Genomic DNA, 27,706 nt, shown 5'->3' on the forward strand with positions numbered 1-27,706 from the left:
ACTACATTCTTGAATTGTGGCCAAACTGACCAATGCGCTGGAATTCCGTTTGGGTTGCTAAGTAACGGGCAGAACTCTGCTGGGGCTGCTAGGTGACGGGCTCAGTTCTGCTGGGGTTGCTAGGTAACTGCTGGGGTTACTAGGTGAAAGGGCAGTTCCTGCTAAAAAGACAAGATAATGATACGTTATTCCTGTGTTATAAACGAAGAAATCTGCCAGTAGTACTTGTAGTTTTTGACCAATATTCAATAATTGTTTACTTATAACAAGCTCATTTATGTTGCTGACAAGTTACTTCTCAGTTAGTTTAGTTTTATTTCAAATGTATTGAGATATTTTGACTCGTTTCTAGTAAAAATATTACTTACTTGGTAAGTTTTTGTAGTGTCGACCAGAGTTTCTCTCCCACTGCTCCTGCCTTTTTACTTTATGTTTGGGTCCCATTTTCCTTTATCATTTCTTGATAAAAACATACATTCCTTCATAGTTGCAGAAGTCTGGCTTAAACAGATAACAAATGCTGGGAAAAAGAACTAATCTTTTCCATTTGTAATAGTTTGAGATGCAGCGTGGACTGTAGCGTCTCCTCTGCAATAACCGTTTTAGAAACATTTTAGAGGGAATCAGGCCATGCTTCATTTGTTATGCTCACAATATAACAGAGGCTGAATAGAAATATACAAAACAACAATTGGTTTGTCAAAATATGTCTGTTTTGCAAGGACTTAAAGCAGCTTATTTTCTCCTTCAGGAAAGAAAGATGTTTTTTTAAGAGGAGGGCTTTGTAATTCAAACCACGAATTATTTTAGTTGAAGCCTGTGATGCTACCAACAGCACATCCTCTGACCTTTTCCCCTTTCCTTCTTCTAGATCTGGAGTTACAAGAAGCTTTATCCAAGCTTTCAAAAATGCATCTATATTCCTATGTCCCAAAGCTAAAACAGTTTAATCAACGTAAAATCTGTAAAGTGAAAGAAACGGTCAGAAAACGACTAGTCATCAATCTTTCAGTGAAACTGCACTGTCGGCATTCCCTGAGACAGAAAACCGTGATTTAAAAAAAACCCTGCTCAGCCTCAAATCCCCAGATACCGCGTGAGCAACGACATGACTTTCACCAAAACCAAAAACACGCAAAGAATTATTATTTAGAAGGGTGAAAACAGAACAGAAGGTTTGTACAGCAATCTGCATGTTTGAATTATTTACATTTGTTTTGTATGAAATCAGTTCTTCTGTTCCAAGATTTCACTGCAAAAGCACAAAACCTGATTTTTGGTCTTGTTTCTAGTGCAAATATCTTAGTAAGTATAAGTTATATTGGCAGATTATTTCTATTTCTTCTTTACTATTTCAACTTGTCTTGCACTAAGAGTTTGAAAATAAGTTTTTATGTTTGTGCAGTGACATGTTAAAACCAAACAATAAGACGCTTAATAAGACGTTAAACCAAACAGTAAAATATAAAAACTTTTGTTTCACTGCAGTTCTTACTTTGTGACTTAGTTCCAGTTGTGTTTTGTTCATCTTCTGCTCCACTGCTGTAATTTTATTTTATTTTTTTAGGCTCTCTTCACTCTAACATTCCTGGAGACTTATTTTATTCCCAGAAATGTTACTTTTATTTCTACCTGCCAAAAGTAAACCTCAATAATTCTGAAGTTCAGTAAAATAATGTTAAAACTTTTACATGGACTGACAGCAAGGATTTTCCGCTCATTCTTACAGCACATCTTCGTCTGTCAGCGGTTCCTCTGTATTTCTGACGTTTGGATGTTCCTTCACTTTCTCCAGCTGAACAGAAACAAAACTGCAGTTATTATCTTTGGACCTGAAGATGAACGATTGAGATTCAGCACAGTTTCACTTATTACAGCTAGAAACTAGAGATCAGGCCAGAAATCTGGGTGTAGTGATGGACTCTGACCTGAACCATCAGAGTCACATAAAGATGACTACAAAATCAGTCTTCTATCGCCTGAAGAACATTTCCAGGAGATAGAATAATTTTCTTGTTTTTTCCCCCTAATATGCCGTCGTAATTTCATCTGTATTTGATAATTTATTCATTGTTTGATGTGTCTGGCTGTTTGTTTGATTCCATTAGCTGCCTCCTCAAATAAAAGTTTCGAAAGTTCAAAGTATTCTCATACAATTTCTAAGTTTGAAAAGTCAAAAATTTCCTAGAAAAAACAGAAAGTTTTAGATTCTCATACATTTTTTTAGAAATAAACCTGGACATTTCTGAATTTCAGAAGTCTAAAATATTTGAAACTTTGTTTCAAAAAACAAGAAACAAAGTAAGATTAACTTTTTTTTTCTCAAAGATTCCCAAAATAAATCACCAAATTAAATTTTTTTTCTAGCAAATATTCAACTTTTCAAACAACTTTTTTTTAGGAAATTGTCAAAATTTCTTACTTTTTGCCAGAAATGTACAGATTTTTTTTCTTTGCCTGATATAGTTGTTGTGTTCTGTGTTTTCTGTGTAGTTATTTTTGAGGTTTTCTGTGTTTAGTCCTGTCCCTGTCCTGTCTTCCCTGTTGATTGCTTCCCAGGTGTGTCTCATTCCCTGATTACCCTCCCTGAGTATTTAAGTCCACCTGTTGTCTTTGTCTCTTGTCGGATCCTCGTCAAGTGTTAGTCTCCATAGTGTCATGTTGCCTGTCTGTTTCCCCGAGCTGCTTGCATCTGGACTGTTTCTACATTAAACCTTCCTCTTTGTCTTCTTTAACCTGGGTCTCAGTGTTCTTTCTTACTGCAATCAACCACAAATCATGACAATAGTACCTTCATCTTAAAGAAAAAAATCTTTTGAAACTCAAAAATTTCCAAGTTTTTTCTCAATGATTTCTGAGATTAATCTCAAAATGTTAGTTTTTTTCTAGCAAATGTTCTACTTTTGAAACTGAAATTTTAAAGTTTTTAAAATGAAATGTACTCTTCTCTTTTCCCCTTACTTCGCCTTTGTACCTTCATCTGTTTTTTGACCTTTTTCATTATTATCATTTGACATGTCTCACTGGTTTCTGGATTCTGTTTTCTGCCTCCTCCAAATAACCCAGAAGTTTTGAAACTTCAAAGCATTCTTATGCAAGTGGAGTTGGGGATGAAATGAAAAGTTATAAGTGAAGCATTCTTCTGCTGAGTTGATTAATTCGGTCGGTCACACAGGTCTGCATTGCTTCAGCGGGAGCCTATCTTGCTCTGCCCGTCTGTTTGATGATCTAGAACCCATTACTTGATATTTGGCTGCAGGAGCGAAAGCGACCGTGGCGGCGTCATGGCGACAGCTGGATTTATGGGCGGTGGGCGCCCGGCGATCAGCCACTCATTTGTCATGTCCCTCCAGCCGGCCCTTTAATTGAACCAGAGGCAGCAATGTTGAATCGTTTGAGCTGAGGGACAACTTCTAAACTCTCAGAGTGGCTCTTAGAATAACATTGCTAACCATGAGGCTGAGCAGACACAAAGCTCCCGCTGCACATCAACATTTATTGGTTGCTGCACAAACCGCTACGTCCAGATGACAGATGACACACAAAGTAATTGTGTGTAAGCTTAATGATTGGTAGTTTAAGCTGTAGAAGTGTGACTTTGTTCAACATTTAACTTAAAACTATGTTTTCTTGGCTGACGTTGTGACAGTTTTAGGTGACTTTAACTTTTTTTTTGGCTGAATTTCAGTGTAGAGATAGGTAGAATAAAAGGGTTTAGGGATTTTTTTTGGCCTGTGAAAACCTGTTCAAGCCCAGAGCTAATATACATTCTGGCTGTTTCAGCTATGAGTGGACAGCTTTAATTACGACTGTTCACACGTGGCTTTAAAAAACAGCAAAAGTGATCAAATCTGTTCCTCTTCCTAATGCAAATAGATGAACCCTCTCTCTCATGGAGAGCTGCAGGTTTACCAGTAAAATAACTAACATTTTCATTCATTAAATTAGTTCAGATTAACTTAAATAACCTTTTCAGACCTATTTGCAAAAATATTTGTAAATATATCAGTAAAATGAGAAATATTTCCAGTCATTAAATTGGTTCAGACCATTTTGTCATTTCCTGTCAGAGTTCGGCAAGTCTTTGCTTGAACTTGTCCTTTAATGTTTTACACATTAGATATAGAGGAGTAAGTACACTAAAAAAAAAGAATTCCCACTTTTTTTCCTCAGAATTCTTCAATTTCAGAATTTTGACTTTTTTTCTGAGAGTTCAGGCTTTAATCTCAGAATTCTGAATTTAATCTCAGAAAAAAAAGTCAGCATTCATTTTGTGTCCCTAATCCTCTTCCGTAGCATATTTGTATTTACTTGTGAATTCATCGCTGGTAAATCTTAAAGAATAAAATTTAATTTTAAAAGCCACTGAAAGGTCACTGCGAGTCAGTTTCCAATTTTTATTTCCATGACTCAGAGCTTCACACTGTCTTGTTTCGCTGTCAAAAAAGAAGTGAAAGGTTGAAAATAACTGCTGACATAATAACATGAATTATTCCTGCTGTTATAAAGCGAGGCTTCATTGAGCTCTGCTTCGTACGGAAGGCTGTATTGACAGACGTTTCCCCCAGAGGAGAGTGTTATTCCTGCTTTCTGAAGCGTCTCGGTCGGCTGCAGAGCTCTTTAGTCACTTTGTGTCTCCAGATTGAGTTTGCCTCAGTAATAGCTTCGGTTTTTATCAGCACCTCGTCCAATTGTGACCAAATTCTGTTTCGCTCGCTTGGCGTGCTGCTTTCCTTCACACTTCCCTGCTCTAAATGAGAAAGTCCGACCATTGTACCTGACAGCTAAACAAAACAGAGGCCAGTTAGTGTTTGGCTCTGCCGTTTTCTTCCTGATTGGATTTTAATTGAATCTGCGTCGTGCTGACTGAGTCCTCTCCTCTTTCTGTGTTAATCCGGACAGAATCGACTCGAGGACGCCGGCCGTTTCTGCTGTTTGTGGTTCATTCGTGGAGGCGCTGTGTTAACTGGGAGCTTTCCATTTCATCTGCAGTTTAAGGATGTTGAGAAAAACGAACAGGGTTAGCACTGCACTGTCATGTTTTAACGTTTCTTATAGATTATAGGTATAAAATCTTTATTGTGGGAACAGTTTATGCACAAGGTTGCATGAAGAATTTTATTTATTTATTTTAAGTCTGCCTTCACAATTTTTAATTTTGACAGGCCTGTCACAATAATAAATTTTGCTAGACGATACAATATCCCAGAAATTATTCCAATATGTCAATATTCCGATATTACTTGAGACTATTTTCAGGTAATATATTCATAATGGCAAATTAAAGCAAGTTCACCATATGAAGCATAAATAAACTTTAATTTTGTAAAGAACACCATAAACAACAAAACAGAAATAAAAACCACTTACAACCAAAACCATAAAACATTAGAAAACGTTTAGTGCACTTGCCTTCCTCTAAATTAATTTTTCCGTTTAAATTCTACGGCGCTACTTTGTGTTGAGGTTTTGTTTGACTAAGTACTGAGACGTTTATATTCAGGCTCTTACTTTGAAGGACTGACGTCTTTTAATGCAGCACTTCCTTTTACGTTACGTTCGCTCTGTCTCCACCCCCCCATAACTTTAGTTCAAGCAAACATACAGGACCAAAATAAAAAGCAGAGATGAACATATAAACATAAATGCAATATATGAGGGCATAAAGTTTTTATCAACTGTTGAGAAATCCTGAAATAGTTGGACGTTTTTATTCATGCACTTATTTTGAAAGGAATAAAAACTGTTTACACAGCCTTTCCGTTTCTAGCCTCACGTTGATCTTTTCCCCTCAATTATTTTAGTTCAAACAAGCATACAGGACCAAAATAAAACACGGAAAGTAGATAACGAAATATAAACACAAACACAACATGTAAGGGCATTATAATGTCAAAATTAAATTGGTCCTTGACGGTTGTAGTCTTTGAATTGAAGTTAGCATCGTAGCATTAGCTTTTGCTGAATAGCTTCTTGCTAATGTTTACGATTATTCCTTTAGGAGTCACTTTAGTGCTCATCTCTGCATACTACGCTGCAGGTTCTCTATTTCATGTGAAGAAATTATATTTTCTCTTCATCATTCATATTCACGTTTTATGATCAACCAAGACCTTTCTTTATTTTCTTCACAGTGATTTCTTTCCCACATCTGTCTCACTCTGACTTTACTCTGTTTACATTCAAACCTCAGCTGCTATGCTTGCACACTGCGGGTATTTTCACATTTTCTCTAAATTCTTGAGCTTGTGTGGATGGATTATTAATTTATTTTACAAATAGATAAAAATATCATATATTGAGTAATGTAGATGGGGTCTTTAGCGGGGATTCACCTGAGATTATAAACCCTTAGGGAGTTGGGGACTTTTTACATCTCTTCCTGGGGAAAGATTTCTGATCCGATTTAGAACTGATGCAGAAACGTGGATCCAATTTTCTGAGCAAAAAATAGATGGTACAGTTTAGTAGGAGCTGCTTCCTCAGTCAGAGCCGAAGTTTAAGTTGGCTGTTACTCATGTTAATGTGGGCAGAGGTTAAAAGGCCAATTTTGGAATAAAAAGATCCAATTCTGACTATGCTCAGCTCAGAATTGAAATGTTTTCCTGCTAAAAACTGAACTGAAATTCACTCTTAAGCTGTGAGACTGTCCAGTCAGTTACATACATTTGCAGCTCTGCTAATTTTACTCGCCTCTATTAAGGGAGACATGAAAGACCATCAGGGAGCCATAACAGGAAACATTATTTCTGACCACATATCAACATGTTCTCTGGCTTATTATTAACCCCAGTGACACCACTACCTAATTTAGGATGGGGTGAGGCAAATATTTTATCATAAGCCGATTTTACCTTCAAATTCCAAAAAACTGTTGCTGAACCCCCTGAAGGGAAATGGGGTAATTAGTTCATTTTACACGTTTTGGGAGCCTAATGCCATATTTTTCCAATATTCAAGCTGCTGCTGGGGGATCAGAAAGTTTGGCTCAGGAAAATCATGTAAAGTTTCAAAAGATGGTGCTATCTGAAACTCTTGCCTCAGCTTTTAAATTTCATAATTTATTAAGTTGTGCTTGGAGCTGCAGGCTGCAGAGTCACCTGATGATTAGCGCTGTTGCCTGTTTGTATGAATTTCCACCAGAGACTCCAACTTCCTCCTACTGGCCAGTAATATGCAACTGAAGAGTTACCATCCTGCAACTTTTAGATGCATTGTTGCTCCAACTCACCTGAATCAAAAAGCTGAATATTCTCACCAGCTGCCAGTCATCTCTGCAGAAGTTTGATAACGAACCATTCCGCTGATTTAGGTCTGTTGGAGAAGGAATCCATCTAAAAGTTGCAGGATGGTAGCTCTGGAGGGCTAGAGTTGCTCTAAAAACAGAAGGTAGGCAAAACTACAAAAAGATACTCATAAAATCTAAAATCCTAAAGAATGAAACCTAATCTGAAACCATAATAAACACAAAACCACAACCTAAATCAGTCTAGGTTCAAAAATCAAAGACTGACAGAATCTGAAACAGGATCTGGTTTTGTTTGATTTATTTTATTTTTTCTGAATCTGCCAGATTAGAAGTTGGTTTAAATATTGCTCCTCCCTCTTCTGTCTGTCCAGAAATAATAAAGCCATTCACAGAGATCTTTAATGCAGAGAACATCACAATAAAACATCACAATTCATCTGGTAAGAGCCACATCTGGAAAGTCACAGTTAAACATGTTAGAGGGGCAGAATTATGTATTTCCCAGGCACCTTGTGCCATTTTATAGCACAATCAAGTAACTATGTTGACTTCAGTTGTTATAAAAATGCTGCATATATCAAACATGACTTAAAAAGAAATTTTACTTTCTAATTTAACGCCTTGAAATTGGGCCTGTCTCTTTAAGAAGCTCCTGCTCTTTATGAAACTCCGCCTTCAGGAAGTCATAACAATATGGCTCCTATATTAACCCTTTAACATATATACCAGAGCTGCACTGAGAAGTAGCTCCTATAATGAGCTCAGCAGATGCTTGCTAATTGCTACTGGCTAGTCTGAAGGAGCTGAGTGAGAAGGTAGTGGGGGAAGGATGGTCTACGAGGCGTAAGCTTGGAAACTGCAGCTCAGAGGAGGAGCTGTGCCTTGAAGGCGGGGCTAGGTCCACCCAGGTGTTTTGTACAGCTGAATGGTTGCCATGGAGATTAAAGGATTTCTCAAACATGCATGAAAAATCAAGGCAACATTATAACATGATGGAAAACTAAAAAAGAAGTTGATTTTAAATAACACTGTCCCTTTAAGTGCTAGTTTTTCAGGAATGATTGTTAGTGTTATCTCCAGGATATAACAGCTAAATTTTGATTTAATTGAATTTATAATTGAATTTATTACACAGTGAAGGAGGAGAAAAGTCTGATTCTGTTGGTTTTAGAGTGAGATCAGCGGAAAAATAACGTTAACCTTGCAGTTTTTGTAAAAACTCAGTAGAGCTCCTTGTTCAGTGGGGACTGTCACAGTATTAAGCAAGTTGTTTTCATGTTGTGGCTGATACATTGCTTATCTAAGACCTCCTAATGGCCCCAAACTGTTATGTGATGCTGCTTTGTTGGTTTCTGTCATAGTTTATTACCTCAATTAGCCAGCTGTGCTGCCAAAAAAGCCTCCTGCTGTGATTCAGGGCTGCATATCTTCCCCTAATAATGACTAAGACCCCCATGTGCTGGTTATGTGGTTCAAACTGCTGACTCTGGATGCATAAGCTCAAAAATAACCCAATAAAACAGCATGCAGCTATCTGTCCTGTGCTTTATGTTGATGGATGGATGCACACTCATCAAAGCTGTGTGGGACACACAGTCTAAGCAAAAATAATTCTGATTTATTTTTTTTATTTTTTCAGGTAAAGAAGCTAATTAAGTTAGAAATTGAATTGGATGTCCAAGAATGTTTTTTTTTTTTTTACATATTTAACTTAATTAGCTTAAGTTAGCTTGTTTCAGGTAACTTAAACTGAAACAAGCTTAAGTTTGTTAAGCTTGTTTCAGCTTAACCTCAGAGGATGACCTCAGAGAATACTAGGAGAAAGAAGTTGGAGGTTTTAGGATGTCCAATAATGTTTTTTACATATTTGTTAAAACTGTCTCCATATTGTGACTGTATAATATGAGACAGATAATATGTGAAAAGATCAATCTCCTCTCTCTTCCCTGAGCTATTATTGTCATATTGTTGATTAAATGCGCCACTTCTGAACAAAAAGAACCAATCAGAGCAGGAAGGCGGGTCTTAGCGCTGCCAATCAATCTTGTTATTCATTAAAAATACATTAAAAGATGAAAATAGACAATTCAATTTCTTTCTCACACCAACATGTGAAAAGCTCAGCACTTTATGCTTGACTTAGCATCAGTAATGTGTAGCAAAATGTGCTTAATAGGAGATTATTTTTACTGACCTTAAACCAGGTTCAGCTAAAATATGCATATATTTATATCTTAAATATTTCTATACAGTTTTGGCTTGATTATTGCTCTAAGTATGTTTTAATTTGGCCTTTTTTAGTCTGTATATTTGGTTAACATCTAATCAATGACTAAATTAGTTGACAATTACTTCAAAAATGAAATGTATTAGTCACAATTAATCAGTTTAACCGTTTCAGCTCCAAGTTAATTTCAGTACAATACAATGCAACTCAGTGCAGTTCAGTTTAATTCAGTAAATTAGGTGAAAGGTCAAATGCTCAACAAGTTGTAACTGCGCAAGGCAACAATACATGAAACTATGAAGGAACATATTTGCTCAGACAAAGTGAAAGTGGGAGAACTGATCATTATTTATTTGTTAAAGCTATTTGACTGTAAACTTTAACCTGTAGGCTGCGCCTGTATGGTTTTTGTATTTTGTATTCTGGAATCATTTCAGTTCTGTTTTTTCTATAAATAAAACCTGACTTTATTTTTTCTCTGTCAGATTCTCAGTTTTTCTTATTTTTATTTTTGAGAGGAACTTTGCAGAACTTTTTATTGGACTTCCAAAGTCTGAAATTTGGTGTATAGTTACCAAATCGATCTTTTGTGTCTATCTAAACTAGTTTTTTTGTTTGCTTTGTTGAGGTTCTGTTTATTTTTCATTAACTTATCGGTTGGGTTTTCTGATGCAGTCAGGCTGCTGAGCTCCGACTTCAAGACTTAAGGGATTTGCCGTCGACCAGTGAAAACAAATAATCCCGTTGGTAGTTTCCCTTCCCTGCTGGTGTTTGTTTGCAGCCGTTTTTGACCCTTTCACATTTCCGTTTGTAAATGTTAAGCCTCGAGGTTAAAGCCATACGTCCTTTAGCGGATCTGCTTTAGTCCCGTGGAGCAAAGCCACGAACGCCACAGCGCATGAGCCTCAAAATATTCCTGTCATGAGTGGGACATTAATCATTCTTCTGAATCAGATTCATGGTCTGGGTGATGATATATTTCAGCACTGGAATATTGATTTAGTTTTGGCTTTAAGCTATTCATAAGACATTGTCAGCCAGGTGGGATGAGCTACTGCGACTAGCAGGCATGTTAAAGTGAGCAAAGCAGAAATCTGCATACTCTGCCTCTTTGGTTTGACTCTGTGTTTCACTGGCTGCGACACTTAACAGCGATAATGCAGTTTTACTCTGCTTGAAGCAGGAATCAACACTGTTTTGTTCTTTTTTAAATAAAAAACTTATGTTTTATTTTATAAACATTGCAAAAATGTCACTATGTTGGGAGAGTATAGCTGGAAAAATGCACCTCTCCATGTCAAAAACAACCAATCAGAGCCAGGAGCTGTGTCTTAATGCTGTCAATCATCCCCATGTATTGCTAAATGTGCTAATGGTGGAGAAACAACTTACTATTCCAGGAAAAGTAAAATATATTGTGCAGCTCTATTGTCAAAAGTCACATTAGAAATATTACTACTGCCAAAAGTGTTTTCCTCGCTGCAACATTCCTCAAGGGTTTTGATTTAAAAGAAAAAAAAGCTCCTTGCTTTCACAAATAATAATTAGTTGATTAATAGTTGTTTTCATGTTTGTCTCTACAGAACAGCTCATCATGGCGGCCCGAGGCGTGTCAGGAGTGCACCTGCTACAGCGACGTTTCCATCTGCAGGCCGGTCCACTGCCCAAACCCCCAGTGTGACTTCCAAAGGGTGAGCACTTCAAACCGACAAGCTTTTCCATTGTTGTTTGTTTAAAAAGAACAAAATAAATGTCTGGAGAATTTAGGAAATCCTCTATCTTGTGCTGCATTTGGAAGACAGACATTATCTAAATGTCTGAATAAATCTCCTTCAATCTTTCTAAGTGCCTTTCTAGATCTGGGAAATGATTTTCTTTGTGCTTTTTTTGAACTGCTAGTGGCCTTGATGCATGAAGTCTTCAATCATCCCATTCTTACACAGAGCAGACGATCTTGTAATATTTAAAGTGGTTCTCCAGACTTTAAAAAGGTTTTTGAAGGCATTTCTTTGACAGGGGACGTCTCAAGTCTTTGTTGGACTTCTTTGTTTCTTCTTCTTTGTAAAGACAAGATTTCAGATGCTGCACTGCAGAAACACAATATCTTAAGTATTTTTGTTCCAGTTTCTAGTGCAAATATTTTAATGCACCTGAAATAAGACATAACTAACTTACAAGTAACGTTTTAGAAAGATACAGGAGCTTGTTTAAAGTTAATAATTCATTAATATTGATTAAAACTTCTACTGTCAGATTATTTCACTTATGACACTTTCCCCACATTATAAGTGAAATAATCTGACTGCACCAAAAATACTTTGTGAAATTTTGTGGTTTTGCAGTGCTGTATTCTTCTAGAGAAATAGTTTTATTTATTTACTCTTGTGCTTCACCAGTTAATTTTATTCTCATGTTTTGAAAAACAATCTTTACAAATTTGTATCCTGATTGAGTGAGGATTAGACCAGGGGTCAGCAACCTTTTCAAACCAAAAAGCAATTTTTTTCCCCCTCATTACTAATATTTTAAATTGTTGACAAGGTTTATGAACACCTGCTGTAATAATAGTTTATTTTCTATTTAAAAACTATACATATTTATTTGGGATTTTGGGTCTTTAGAACAAAAAATAAGTAACATTTTTACAAGAAGGCAATAAAACTTGAAGTAATTGTTCCAAATAAATGGAAAATTAAAAAAAATTCTTTTTACATGTTTCTAATTAAAAAAGTTTCTTAGGTCTTCAACATGTTTGGCCAAAGTTGCAGCTGTTGCAGACCCTTGGATTAGACTAATGACCTTTTGAACTCTTGATGAGCCGTGGTCAATACGCTGCAAAATGGACGGGAATATTGATCAAAACACATCTGTAATAAAACAAAAAATCATTCCAGATATAAAAAGTTTCTGATCTGAAATGCTATTTATGTATCTTATATCTTTTCTCTGCATGGAGCATTTTGTGCAGCAGGTTGCAGCTTTAGTAACATTTAGCCCCATTGAATCAAGTTTCATCTCGGCTGGAACTCCCTCAAAACATATTTTAAAAACCGTTATCTCCAAACTCCATCTATTCCTCTTTTCCATCCCATTCTTCTCCCTAAATGGGATTTTAAACATGAAGCCTGCAGTGATGGCTTCAGATATGATCCCCACGCTGAGTTAAGGCAACAATCAATGTCTGATGGATTCCACTCTGCTGGCTGGCAAAGCGGCGCTAATTAAAAATTAGTCATCATGCTCAGCAACCCGTGTACCCCCACCATTAAGAAAGCTCTTTAAATCTGACTCCCCGTCACCCAAACCAATAAAACTGTGGAGATCGAATCATCTGCCAGGCTCAGAATAAATGCCTTTCTTTTAAAATCCCCTTCTTGGCTATTTGAGCTCACATTTATCTTACTTTTTCTGTTCTCTGCAAACTGACCTTTCTGTAGAGCATCTGCAGATTGTTTAGTGCTGGTTTAATAGTTATTCGAAGCAACCTGTCAAGTGAAAAACATTTTTCACACCCTGGGGCTACTCTGGACATTACAGATAAAAGAGAGACATACATTGATAAAAAAAAAGTACATTTGATATTTATCATCAGAAAGAAACATCAAAAGTTGGGTAACTTTTTTCTGTGCAAGAGAAATGTAGATTTTTGCCTGGTTGACCTTTTAAGTAGGCATGGGAAGACACAGTAATATATTCATAAAAAGATAAACAATTATGAGTCTCTCTAAATCTTGCTGGAACATCAGACCTTTATTCCTGAAAATGTTCTTCAGGTGATAAAAGGCCGACTTTAATCGTCTTTATGTGTTTCTGAAGGTTCAGGTCAGAGTCCATCACTAGACCCAGATGATAAAACTGTGGATGATACAGCTAAAAGAACAAAGGCATGAATTTAACAAAAATATGACTGTAAATATGATCACCAGACAAAAAAATATAAAACTGGGCAAATTTTCATTTTCAGTTTGATAAATGTTACATTTTCAATGTGGCAGCTGTTTGGTTGACTTTTTAGGCAGACCTGTTCATCTGTAGTCAGTGTAACTAAAGATAAACACATTGAGTTTCTCAAGATTTTGTTGTCCTGTAATCCTGGAAATGCTCTTCAGGCGATAGAAGGCTGACTTTCTAACTGTCTTTATGTGACTCTGTCAGGTCTCAGTCCTTCTCTACACCCAGATTTTGGGGCTGATTGGCAGTTTTTAGTTGTAATAACTGAAACTGTGTGCGGACTCTAGATCGCTCCTCTTTAAGCCCAAATATAATGACTTCAGTTTTGTTTCTGTTCAGCTGGAGAAAGTTACGTAATTGATTTGTTGTAAGCATCTGTTCATGGAGCATGGAGTCGACTGGTGACATCATAATGTAGAGCTGTGAATCATCTGCGTATTTATGGTAACTAATCTTAATATTTGTTACAATCTGAGCAAGTGGGAGCATGTAGTTATTAAATAACAGAGGTCCCAGGTAGGAACCTTGTGGTACCCCAGGTGACTTCTGCTTGTTTTGATGAGAAGTTCCCTCTTGTTCTTTGGGTAAGACTCATCCTAGGTAAATGTGACCTTTTGTGCCTTTTTAAACAGGCTAAGATTAGTTATACAAAACATAAATATTGTTATTTTTTGTGCACAAAATCATTCTTAGATTATAAGATTTCAGTCTGATCAGTTCTGTCTAGAATGAGCCTTTTTTTTTTAGGGCCTTCTGTCACTTAAATCAAAATAAGCTGCTGCTGACCCCAAATCAACATTTACACTTGCATGTGATAATGGCTGCAAACAGATTTTGAAAAGCAGAAGTGGAGCCTCCTGCACAACCAACAAGAATACAGCAGGGGCTTTCTGGATGATAAGTCAACAACAAAACCTTGTCTTTTCCAGCAGCCATTGCGGCAAAACCAGCTGATCAAACGTGCTGGAACTCAAATTGGGTTGCTAGGTAACGACAGAATCTCAAGGTTTTTGAAAGAGCTCTTTAAAAAAGACAAAAAAAATTCTACTTATTGCCAAAAGCAGCTTGGTGTTGTTTTTTTTAAGGCCTGTTTTTAGAAGCAGTTGATGCCCAAATGGAACAAGTGACTTTTGCATCTTAGTTCCCCTTTATGTACCAGAATCAGAGAATCTTATCCGACTCTCCAGTCGTTTCATCAATATTTCATGGTCAACAGTGTCAAAAGCTGCACTGTGATTCTTCCACCATCTGTGTTAATGTGGATGACATTGAACACTTTGACGTCAAAGCGGTTGGAAAATTGTTTAACTGTTGAAACACAACTTTTTCTGCGACCTTGCAGATGAATGAAAGGTTGGAGGTTGGCCTTTTAATTCTGCAGCAGCGATTTGTCCAGGTTGTTCTTTTTGTTGGTGGTTTGATAACTGCTGTTTTTCATACTTGGGGAAAATGAGTTTAATATTTGAATCAGGTCAAACCTTAAAGAATATCGGAAATCGCTAATAAAATCCTGACTGTAGTTAGTGAGTTTATATAAAAACGCTTGGTTTATATTAGGCGTTGTAATTTACTGCTAAAAGGATAATGCATTAGATGAAATATGTGGATGATGGATGCTGAGCTGTGAGGTGCATTTTAACACTGATCTGTTACCGACCGCGCTTCTCCTTTTCCATTCATGCAGTAGATTTTTATTGTGCTTGTTCAGAAACAATTTGCCTTCTGCTGCAGTCCATGTATTTCCCCCCCTCGCCCCTTTTCAATTAACACAATACAGCTGTTGAAGCTCCGTGGGGATGTTTATTTTCACCTTCCTGAAATTGTATTCCTTCCCATCACTTTTTCCATCCCTTACCATTTTTATCCCGATAAACAAAGCCTAAACTACCGAAGCCCGGCTGTTGCTGCTTTCTCTTTTGATTCCCGCCACAGTTTCCGCCCTCAATTACCGCGTGAAAACAGAACCCAAAAAAAAAAAAGCATAAATTAATGAATAAAAAGTCCAGCCTGGTGTATTGTAATATTTGTTGCACGCCTGCACATGTTGTGTATCTTATATATTCATTACTATCGGAACCTCTTGGCAGTTAATAACCATGGAAATAGATGTGCTGAATTTGATGTGCTTTGTATTCGTGCGGGTTATTTATTTTCCCTTCCTGACTCCGGGTTGCTGTGTGTGTGCGTGTGTTTGGTCAGGCTCAGCTTGTATTCATGTGTTTGTGTGTTTTCATCCTGCAGGGTGAATTTCTGAGGATTTCTGCCAACAAGTGCTGTCCAGAGTGCGTCTCCTCATCCCAGGACTCCTGCCAGTACGAAGGAGTTACTCACGGGGTGAGTAGAGTCAAATAGTGTTGCTTTTTTCTGATATCTTTCCGCCCGTTTAGAGCTAATAAACACACCTACACCTGTTGCAATTAGCAATAAATCAATTAATTGTACGATAAATTAAAAACGCTTCAAATTTGTGGCTGCCACATAAAAGAATCTGAATAAATACGTTTCTCCTTATATGTTTATTACAGAATGAATCAATTTACTGGCAGCTTTTATTACAGCTTAAAGTGATCATTTTTTATTAGTTTAGTGACTTTTCCTATTTTAAAATAACGTTGCCTCCGGGTAGAAAGACTGTTCGGAAAGAATTGCTTTCTGAGTTGGGGCAAAAAGTCTGACCTCAACCTTATCCAATACTTCTGGGATGACCTTTAAGGTCAAATGTGGGATGCTAACAGCAGCAGCTGGACGCCAATAAGCCTGAAAGGAGAAAAACAGGCGGGTACGGCTTATAAGTGCCGGTGGATATTAGCTTCCTGGCTTCCTTGGAGTTCGGCTTTTTCCTCAGTGTGTTCTCTGTAAAATATTTCAAATATTACTCAGAAATGTCTTTTTGAGATAGTAAGGACTGTAATTTCACTCTAAAATTGGAAAGTTGGCCTGGATGGACCAATTTTAACATCAGTGGTTTGTTCGAATATTAACTCATTTTCCCCCATTTTTTTCCCTGGCTTCAGGTACAAAGAAAAAATTTTTCTTCCTGTAAAATCACATAAATGATGACGTGTAAATGAAAAGGGAACAGAATAGATTTATTGAAGGATGGGTAATGAACAGCATTTCATTCATCTGTGGACAATTTTAAGGTTTTATTGTGGATTATTTACTCTTCTGGATTCACATCTGGACTTGGACATGCTTTAATCTAAAGAGAAGGTTGTCCAAAGTGCGGCCCGTGGGCCATTTACTGCCCTCTGAAGGATTTAGTGCGGCCCCAAACACGACCTTAATTCTAGAATTGAGTAAATGTGGTGCACAAGTTGCTGTAGATTGAAATTTTTTCATCTTTTAGAGAAGTTTTTTTCAAATAAATCACATCCTGTTTTAATAAAAATGAAGTACAAAAATAGATTGCCAATAATTAACGGTGTTTCTGCTTTTGTCTTAGCTTTAGAGTAACCACAAACATCGACCCGCTTTTACTCAAACGCAAATCATCTACAGCCCAAAAATGAAAAATAATCAATTTCAGGCAGTTTGAAAATGTCTGACAATAACAAAAACCTACTATGATTTACAGATCCATTTTCTACAAGTTTGATTTTAATCAAACTTTACATTTTTAGTTTATTATTGAGCAGATAAAATAAAAAAGACAAAAAGTTTATTTTAAAGGGGCAGTATTTCTGTTGTGGTGACTTCCTGAAGGCGGAGTGAAAGAAAGAGCAGGAGCTTCTTAAAGAGACAGAGGCCCAATTTCAGGACGTTGAATCTGGAAGTCATATTTGTTATATGAAGGTAGTATTATTACTGTATTGTGCTATAAAATTATACTTTATGGCTGGAAATCACATAATACTGTCACTTTAAAATAACTTTTGTGGCCCCAAAGTGCTTTCAACTTAATAATTTGGCAAAAAGTTTGGACATCATCGATCTAAAGTATATTAACCCACTGTGTTCATGGGATTTATTAGCTTTATCAATACATTCTCCCGCAAATTTGAGGATATTTATGATCTTGATGTGGCTCAAAATGAAAATGCGGCAAACCCAACTAATTTTTTTCAAATTTTTATTTGGTAATTCTGTGTCGTAAAGAGGGGGTTGTTATGTTCTTTCCACATCTCAATTATGCTGCATTTTGTGTTGGCTTATTTCTAAAAGTATTGTCCAACATAAAACTGGTGATTCTTTTCTGCAAGAAAATACCACAAAACATCAAAAATGTGTCAGCTGCAAGCCTCTGTCTAATAAAGCCTTCTTTTATTCATTCACCAATGGAAGCAGAATTGTGTTTTGATACATTTTCTGACATTACTGGCATTCGTCTTCATAAAAAACTTGTTTCCTGAGACTTTTCCACCTCTCTCCTCACACAGAAGCATCACTCCCTTGTTTATCTTCAATCAAGTGTCCTTCAGCTTTTGGCAACCAATTTAGACAGTACAAGTTCTCAAGAGAAACAAGTCTTTTTCTTGGCAGGGCTTATAGATTCTGCTGGCATCGCAGTGAAGTGGCGCTTCACACGGATCTGGGTGGCTGGGGGAGGAGTTGTGCTCAGAAGTCATGGCTTTTTTGAGGATTTAATCTTTTTCCACCAAAGGACTGTGAATATTTTTAAGCTGCTGCAACTCATGAGCCCTAGTCGGTTGTTGGAAACTATTTTGCAGACATCAAAAGACTTGACTCCATTAATTGTATTTTAAGCACTAAGTGATTTTTCAAACTGAACTTGAATGTTTACTAAAGTGTCGTCGCTTGCTGGTTTTATTTTAGCACATGTACAAAATTTAAATGTTCAGCCGTGAAGGAAAAACCTGACAGTTTGTTGGTTATTTAAGGAGACAGAGCTTCTAGAAATGGCATTCAATATAAACTCAGATTCATTCCAGCGTGTTTTATATAGTTCTGTCTATCAGATAATTAAATGTATGACTCATATGGAGCTAAATTAAGGCCATAAAGTTTGTTCAAAAGAAAAAAGAAGAAGAAATAGTTGGAAATTGAAACACTATTTTGAACCTGTGAAAAACACTTGAATTATAGAAAAGTAGTTTTTTATTTTATTTATTGAGTTTTAAAACTTGTTATTTTCGGGTTTTAAACTGATATTTTAGCTTCAAATTTGTATTCGGAGTTTTAAAACTATTTTTTTCAGGTTCAAAATATTTTCTCTGTTTGAAATAAATTTTTTTTTCATTTTCAATATTTCTTCTGTTGAACAAACTTTATGCCCACAATTTAGTTTCATAGTTTTAGTAGTTGTGAATCATAAATTACTTTTTTCCCCATAATAGTTGAGGTTTTTTTAACCTCTTCTTGTGTCTCTTTTTTTCTACAAACACTGACTGTTTTTTTTACTTTTAATTCAGGTTTTCATGGTTTGTTTGTTTTATTTAATATGGTTTAATTAATGTAATTTAAAAGGGAAAGGACTAGTACATCACCCTCGTATTGATACAGTAGCAGATGAAATGCGTGAAATTAACTTGTGGATTTTATCTAGTGCACATAGTTCTCTCATTCATAGAAATGATTAAATTTGAGATTTATGAATGTGTAAGACCTGCGGAGGTATATAAAGCCAAGATTTCATATTAAAAGGAAGTCCGGGAAAAGTCATAATTTTTGCTGTTAGCCACTAGCTAGCATAGTTTAGTTTTAGCCCAAGGCAGTTGAGATAACTGTTGAGGCTCAGCTCAAATTTAAATTAAACATCTGCTTTTCATGTTCACACTTTTCTTTAATCTGTCTTTTTCTGCTTTTTAACTTGTCTCATGTTTTCTTTTCATGCTTTAGCACTTCTATGTCTGACTGGGAGTTATCTCCAATTTTAATTCAGCTTCACAAAGATTCCTGTCCTCAGTGTCATTCTCCCTTCATTGTTTCTCCTTTGTTGTACATTTACCTCTAAATTATGATGGGCGATATTATTCAAACTCCTTTAACAAGAAACAACTGGTATGTAGAAATTAATAAATACAAAATTTAACTTGTGGATATAATGTATAAAGCTCTGTCTATCGTTAAAGAGATTAAATCTGCAGATTGGGTGGCAGAGCTTTCAGTTTCTCTGGAATCTGTTCAAAAAGCTTTAAATTTAATTTTACTGCTTTATTAATAATTGCTTTATCTTGCTTTGTACCCAAATTAATCTATTTTTATTCATTAGCAATGGTATCAATTTTACTCTGACTTTTGTTTGATTAAATTGCTGTATAAACAATTTAAACATAATTAAACTCAATTTTGCCTTATTGCAGTTCATCTCAGGTGTTTGTTCAGGAAATATTGGTTATTAAAATGACCTCAAGGGGAGGCCTGGGTGATAAACCGAAAATTAACTGACACAGAAATTTCTGAGAATAACTGACGTGATTTTTCAGGTTATTAAAAGTTAAAAGAAAAGTAGTTTTTGCTCTTTTCTTATGGCTGTGCTGTGGTAAACTGTTCATGTCCCTTTAAGACGCTGCGCTACGTTTACTGTTGGTAGTCATGTGACTTCACCCCAGCCAATCAATAACGAGAAGTGAAAGAGACGACGGTGAGATTGAGAAAATGGAGGAAATGTAAAATGTTGAAGCGCCTCATTCAATAAAAAAAATAAAAATTGCGTCAATCATTTGGCAATATTTTGGCTTCAGCAAGGACATTGAAAGTTAAGTTATGTTTCACTTGTTTTACTCTTAATTTCTGAGCACGAAAAGTAAAAAAATTTAAGATTAATCTTTTCTGGAAAGAAACGTGGAAATTTCAAAAAGTGAAAACCGTTGACTTTGGAAATTTTTTGCGCTTGAAAAGTCAAACACTTTTGGTTTTTGAAACCCAGAAATATCCACACTTTTTACAGAAAATTTCTTGGGATTAATATTTTTTCTTGCAGATTTTTTTTTGGAGCTCTAAAATGTCCAAGACTTTTTCAGAAAATTTCTTAGACTTTATATTTTTATAATGTTTTGGCGGGAATTTATCGTTCCCAATACCCCATTGTACTTAGCCACTCTTTATCTTTCCTACCCACTCAGTTTTCTCATCTGTCACTCAGGCTTACAGCGTTTCTTCTCCTCAGCCTGCTTCGTCTCCCTGTCTCTTCTCCTTCCTGTCTTATTTCTGCCGTAGGTTTGATTTCTCCATGTAATTTTTTTTTCTTTGTTTGTTTGCTTCCCACAGCATGACAGCCAGTGGAGTCCCTCTCCCTGTTCGGTGTGTGTTTGCTCCAAAGGGAGTGTGTCCTGCCACGCCCGGCCCTGCCCACAACTCACCTGTTCGCCGGACCAGAACCCGTTCATCCCAGCTGGGGATTGCTGCCCCAAGTGCGGCAGTAATGGAGGTGAGAGCTGTTAGAGATTTTTTGGTATTATCATTTTGTTATTACTTTAGTTCATATTCAGTCTAATGTTCAGTTTAAAGTGTTCTCTTTCTTCTGTGTGATCTGGAGGCCCCATCTGCCTGTGTTTTCATGTGAAACAGTTAACTGTGTGTTTCTCAGACCTTAAATTATGTTTCCACAGGTGCCTTCTTATCAACCGGAATACTCCCTATTTTAGAAACTGCCTGTGTGCAGTCATAAATTGTCTTCTTTAGCTATCCTCCCTGTCTCTGCTTGATAATAAAAGACAAGCTGTAACCAAAGGTCTTCAGAACGCTCAGTGAACGGCTTGGAGGAGCAGTTTGCTGAGTCTTTTCCTTTTGCAAAAGCTTGGTCATAAAATTCATATACGTTGTCTGTGGTTCTTTTAATGAAGGTTCAAAAGGAAAAACACCTATCAAGAGCTGCTTCAGATCTCCCTGTACATGAAGACTTTAATACAGACCGCATTTGTTATAGATATTTTTTAATAAAGCATTTATTGTTCTGCAGAGATATTGTACAGGCTGGATATTTTTGAATTATTGGTGTTTTGAGAAATTGCAGATTTAATCTTCTAATTTCTGACAATTAGAAGTTACATAATATTTTAAGCGTAATATTACAACATTGACATTTAGACAATGGAACCTTTATAATGAGTTAGTGGAACAATGATACAGCTCTATAAATTCAGGAAGTAATCTTAATATGCATCTGTATTCAATCAGTATTCTTAAAATATATAATAAATGTCTTAGTTTGCTTTGAATGCATTTCAAGTTGATACGATTATTTAAACTTAGCATAAACATAATAAAACATTACTTTAAAATAGTTTGTCCCTCTACTTTTGAATAAAATAACCTTCTGTTTAACTTTAAAAATATTCAAAATAAAATATACAATTTATATTCTGTGTATCCGTATGAAAGTGACAAGTGAAATTAAAATATCTTCGAATATCATTTGAAAAATCAGCTATTTTGACAAATAATTGGAAAAGAAAATTTGCTGCATTCTGCAGATTTTTACTTTAAACTTCAGCTTAAACTTTAGTGAAACAAGACATTTTTCCCATTTTGTAAACTAAAATCTTCACTGGCAGATTAGTTAACTTTTAATTAGCAGTTTTTCTTCAATATTAAGGAATAATTGATCTAATTCGAGCTCCTATTTCTTCCTGAAAAGTTACTCGTAAGTATTTTAGTCTTATTTTAAGACTAAAATAGAAATTAGACCAAAATTACTTGGTAAGATTTTGTGTTTTTGCACAAAAAGATCTGGAAAATGTGAAATTCAGACTAAATAAATATTTTTTTTCAGCCGAGGATTCCTTTCAGAGATGGATATTGTTTTTGTTGCACATCTTGAAATTCCAGAATTGTTTATTTTTTCACTGATTTTGCGAAACAGGAATAATTTTAAATTCACATCCTTGGACGCCATATTTATGAGGTAATTAACCACATACAGATATGACGTTCCACCAGATCTACAGATTCGTGCTGAAACGTTTATATTGGATCTAATGATGTCTTGGAGCGACAATGATTTATCTCGCCGTTTAGCAGCTAATTAGCTAATCCTCTTTGTTTCCTGACTCTAAATCACAGATCGTGCAGGAAAGTAATGCTTTTCACCCGGCGGCCATCTTTGCTGTTGACTCATTTAGTTTTTGTTGGTGCGTGTCAGAGTCTTGCTCCTGGCAGGGGGTGGTCTACAGGGACGGAGAGGAGTGGGAGCCCGGCTTGTGTACCAGATGTGTGTGCAGCAGTGGGAAGGCCCAGTGTTCGGTGGTGGAGTGTCAGCAAGTGGCCTGCAGACCAGTGAGTTTCATCTCAAACACACTTCCAGTGTTTTCATCTTTTAGTCTGTGTGGCTTTGTGTCTGTCCTGCTCAGCTCAGTTATTTGAATTCAGTAGATTAATGCTGATTGATGCTGAAATTTAGACAAAAAGATGAGAGGAAGGTCAAAATTATTAGATAAAATAGCCAAAATAAAATTCCAGTTTAGGGTTTATGGTGTTTTTCACACTTTCCTTGTTTAATAAACTAAATCTACATCAAAATAGAAATGCTTTCTATGAGAAACTAATCACTACGATGTTATTTTCAGAGGAATAAAGAATTAAAACGGCAGCTATTTTCTATAAACTAAATATATTTAAGTAACTGATGATCAACATTTCCATTAAAGCTGTAGTACTGGTCGTTTGTTGGTCTGGGACGTACTGGGATGTGTGTGTTGGCACAATCCCAAGTTGCCAAAACTTTCTTAAAGAGACACAGATTAAATTTCAAGGCGTTAATTTAAAAAATAAATTTTAGTTTAAGTCATGTAATATTTTTACTTCAATGAAGGTCTATGAAATGACACTATGTGGCTGAAAAACACATAATACTTTCCCTTTAAATGAACCACAAAGTTTCTAGACATTGTCCTTTAAACCAGTGGTTCCCAACCCCCGGTCCGTGGACCAATTGGTACCGGGCCGGGCCAAAAATAATTAAATATTTCAGTTTTACGTACTATTTGAGTCTGGAAGATCTTTTATTTTGAAAATCCTTTAACCGGATTCTCTCGGTTACTTGCGTGCCAACGCTGAGGCCACAAGCAGCAAAATGAGTGAGAAACAGATCAGATGTCTTTGGAAAGTTTCTTTGCAAAGGGGAAAAGGCCCAGAGAAGAGACAGGAGAATGGATTTATCCCGGACCGGTAGGTGAGTCCCACGTTACAAGCCGCTCTGCATAACATGCGGCGACCGGCTGCTAATTAGACAATGAAGCTTCAAGCTGCTTCACCACGTAGAGACCAAACAGGTTGTGGATATAAGCAACACTTTGAGTGTTATTGTCTCCCATCACTCCCTGATGGAACCGTCTCATTGCAGAGTGGAGACAGACACGCGATCAGTATCAATAGATGATACATCTGATAGATTAATCAATTTGTGGAACAATTGCTGAACTCCGATCCAGAACCGCACTGCATTCTGGGGGCTCAACTAACTCGCTCATTTTTTGGTTGCCTAGCAACAGCCTGGTGGGTAACAACCCGTTTCAGGTTCTCTCCCGACTTTGGTTGCCTAGCAACGACCTGCTGGGTAACTGGCACAGCAGCAGTTTCAGGTTCCTCCACTTTGCCTCATAACTGCTCAAAAATAAAAAATAAAAAATATGTGAAATAAAAACTGGTGAAAACAGGAAGTTTGGTTCTACTTCAGATATTTAAAACAACAAAAAAAGGACCAATAATTATCGACATGGACTGATATGAGACATTTATTTCATGATACGTTTGCCAGGTGTTTCATCCCGCTCTGACTCAGAACCTGTTTGAGGAGTTTTCTCTGTTTCACCAAAGTTACACCTGTTCTGTTTCCCTCCTCTTCCAGCTTGAGAACCTGGTGATCCAGCCAGGCCACTGCTGTCCCCAGTGCGTGTCCAACCCTTGTCTCTCTGCTGGAACTCAGTACCAGGTGGGCCTTGCGCTCCTGAAAGCTTCAGTCCGTCCTCTTTGCTCGCTGTTTGTTTCCCTCCTGCTGTGTTTTCAGCGCCGTGCAGACTCTGATCTCTCACTCTGATCGCATCGTGCATCCCTCTCTGTTCCACGCTTGGATCTTTAAATACACACATGCTCCCAGCTTCAGAAGGAATAATGTAATCATTGATATTTCATGTATATCAGCCAATAAATTCAGCTGAGTATTAAAGTTTTAGAAAAGAAAATATTTTCTAGCTTGTTTGTTGACAAAGTACAGAAATGGGCAGGCATCTAAGTAAAACAATCATTAAGTTTTATTCAATTAAATTTATTGATCCCAAAGGGAAATTAAATGTTGTTGTGCCTCATCTTTATTCAGCAGTGATGGCTGTTGGCAGGAAAGATCTCCAGTAGCAGTCTGTATGACAGCAAATTTGAAGAAGCCTCTGACTGAAGACATCAAGTCTCATGAAGAGTAAAATACTCACTGGACACAATTTGTAATTTTTTTCCCACATAAAACCTCCATAAATAATTGAGTGAAATAATTTTTTCACCTACTAACAAAACATGAACATTTAAATGAAGCAGAGTGCTCTAATTTTCTCAAATCTTTGTGTAAATAATTGAACAAGCACAAATTAGATTAATTACTTTTTGAATTAAAACAGTTTTTCTATTGATCTGTTGGGATATTCTAATCTAATGTTGCGTTTTTATTGGCTGGAAAACATAATTAGCAGGAATAACGGCTTGAAAACATCAATATTTAATTAATTTATATGACATTTCACTTTTACTGATGAGAGTTACTAAAATAAATTAACTTCTCAATAGTATTTTAATTTATTTAGATGCACTGGTAGATGTAAAATGTAATGTTTGCTTTATTAAAAGAAACAAAGTTTCTTCATTTTAGTGTTTGTCCTTTTGTTCACGAGTTTTAACTGGAATAATGTAATTTCTATTTTCTACAAAATGAGATTCCTTACCTTTTCAATTAAAACAATTATTTTTAAAAGTTCATTTTTGCAGTTAGCACAAATTAAAAACAAAGTCCGTATTAGTGCTTTCTTTTAATCTAACCTTGTTAAATACAGATACAGTTTTGCTCTGTTGTTACTCGCGGTGTGCAACTGAAGAGAGATTCACTGAATGTTAAAACAACGTTCAGGTTGAATATAAATTATTATTCTGAGCTCTTTTGATCCGTTTGTTCAGGTGAGAATTTAAATCCTCCTGGAAGGTCATAAATCACTCAGAGATGATTGATGTTCAAACAGCTTCTCTGGGTTTTGATGTCTTAAACACTGAAATCATTTGCATTCTTCGAGCCTTGGGTCAATATTTAATTCAGCCGTTTAACTTTAAAGAGAAATTAAGTTGGAATTAAATCTGACGTCTGCAGGACGGCGACCTCAATTTAAATTGGATTATAAAATTGAGACCTGAAACTCACCAGATATGAAGCACAAAAAGAAATGACTTGATTTACATATTCATTTAATTGGAGATGTTCAGACCTAACTCTGCTTTTAGCTTCTCCACAACTTTCTCCTTGCTGTGTTTCTTGGTTTAATGAATGTTTGTTGCTAACAACAAACATTCATAAAATGCAAAAACATTAAAACTTACCAAGTATTTTTGGTCTGTTTTCTAGTGGAAATGTCTTAGCTCACTTGAAATAAGACTAACTTATAAGTAACTTTTCAACAAGATATTAATTAAATCAAATCAAAATTTATTTATATGGCACATTTTGTGAAAACATTTTGTAAAAACACAAAAATGCACCATGAGAAGGATTAAATTTCTCCAAGTGCTGTCGTTACACATCCAAACGTTGGTCAATGTTTCATTTGTTATGGTAGAAAAGCAGCTCTAAACATCAGGATTTTAGTCCAGATTTAAAGGAACTCATTGTTTTACATTTTTCTGGAAGTTTGTTGCAGATCTTTGGTGCTTAGAAGTCAATAATTCCTTAATATTGATAAAAAAAAAGTTCTAGTTCCATTAGCAGATTATGTAACTTTTAACATGGGAGAAATGTTTTCCTTCAATATTAAGGAATTATTGAGTTAAAGCAAACTCATATATTTTGCTGAAAAGTTACTTATATATTAGTTTTGTCTTATTTCAAGTGTACTAAGATATTTGCACTAGAAACTAATCCCAAGTTTCTTTATCCAGCACAACAGAGATTTCTGTGTCTGACAATCTTGGCAAAAACATTTCTAATTTTCTTTCCATCTCATGTTTATGCTAAACTTTGTCTGAAGCTTGTTGAGTCTGAAATGGTAAAATGTGAAAAAGTTAAAGGGAATAAAAAAGTTTGCAGTAGTTTCTGACGTTGTCTGCTCTTTTTACTTGTAGCCAAGCTTTTAAGAAGCCTGGGAATAACTCAGAGTTTCAGCTGGAAGCATAAACAGCAGCTGAAATGTCCACGTCTGGGTAAACTGACAGTTCGTTATGGAGACGCTCCTGACCTGGAGGAGACCCAGAACTCGCTGCAGGGATTATATTTATCGCCGCTGGCCTGGGAATAACTCAGGCGGGTCTGGAGATCGTCTCTGTCTGTGTTTGCCTGCTGGATCTGCGTCTTGGATTAATGGAGTTGATGCACAGATAATCCAGTATACAGCCAAAATTAAAGCCTTAAAATTTCCTAAATTCATTATAAAACAAAGTAAGTTAAATACGTTAATCTCTAAAGATTCACAGATCTGATATTAATCTGTATCAGTCCGATATCGTAAGAAAATCTAGATTTGAATCAGTGACAATGTGGGGGTGGATCTATTCAGTCTAATTCTATGCTTTGAGTGAATAACATAATAGTTTTAAACAGTCTTGATTTGGTGAACATTTTTACAAAGTAGAATCTCACTAATTAACCTTTTGCACATTTATTTATTATTATTCTTGCCTCCTTTCTTCTGCTTCCAGCCTAAAACAGAGGATTTGTTTGACATTTCGGTGCCGACTGTGTGTTTGAACCACGTCCTCCCTCCCAGGACGCCCCTGTTTTTCTGCCTCTCCCTCTGAGGAACAAAGCTCCCTGGATTTCAATCGGCTTTTGGTGTCGCACTCAGAGTTTGGAGCGATCTAAATGTTCGTCTGTGTCTCCCTGCAGCACGGGGAGCAGTGGCAGAAGGACGCCTGCACTACATGCGTGTGCGACCGGGGTCAGTCGAAATGTCACACAGACACCTGTCGGCCAGCCGTCTGCGACAAGGTGAACAATCACACGCACACACGCACGCACGCACGCACGCACGCACGCACGCACGCACGCACGCACGCACGCACACACACACACACACACACACACACACACACACACACACACACACACACACACACTCTTCAGAAGAAAACAAGGAGTCTTGAAGTCTAACTTGAAACAGAAAGTCTTGAAGCTGAAATGTAGATGTGTACATCAG

At 36.5% G+C, this 27,706-nt stretch overlaps 1 protein-coding gene across 3 annotated transcripts in view; it reads left to right on the plus strand.

Annotated features, from left to right (window-relative positions):
• Window positions 1-27,706, plus strand: part of fras1 (Fraser extracellular matrix complex subunit 1) — a 270,024-nt gene that overhangs the window by 67,558 nt on the left and 174,760 nt on the right. For all 3 annotated transcript variants that reach the window (XM_017306806.2, XM_008417773.3, XM_081610905.1), the window contains 6 exons: window positions 11,060-11,167; window positions 15,669-15,761; window positions 20,598-20,757; window positions 22,471-22,604; window positions 24,175-24,258; window positions 27,397-27,498. In XM_017306806.2, coding sequence (XP_017162295.2) covers window positions 11,060-11,167; window positions 15,669-15,761; window positions 20,598-20,757; window positions 22,471-22,604; window positions 24,175-24,258; window positions 27,397-27,498 — 681 coding nt within the window. The remainder of the gene's footprint in view (window positions 1-11,059; window positions 11,168-15,668; window positions 15,762-20,597; window positions 20,758-22,470; window positions 22,605-24,174; window positions 24,259-27,396; window positions 27,499-27,706) is intronic.

Source organism: Poecilia reticulata, chromosome 9 (assembly GCF_904066995.2).
Source record: "Poecilia reticulata chromosome 9, P_reticulata-male-v2, whole genome shotgun sequence".
Classification (NCBI taxonomy): domain Eukaryota; kingdom Metazoa; phylum Chordata; class Actinopteri; order Cyprinodontiformes; family Poeciliidae; genus Poecilia; species Poecilia reticulata.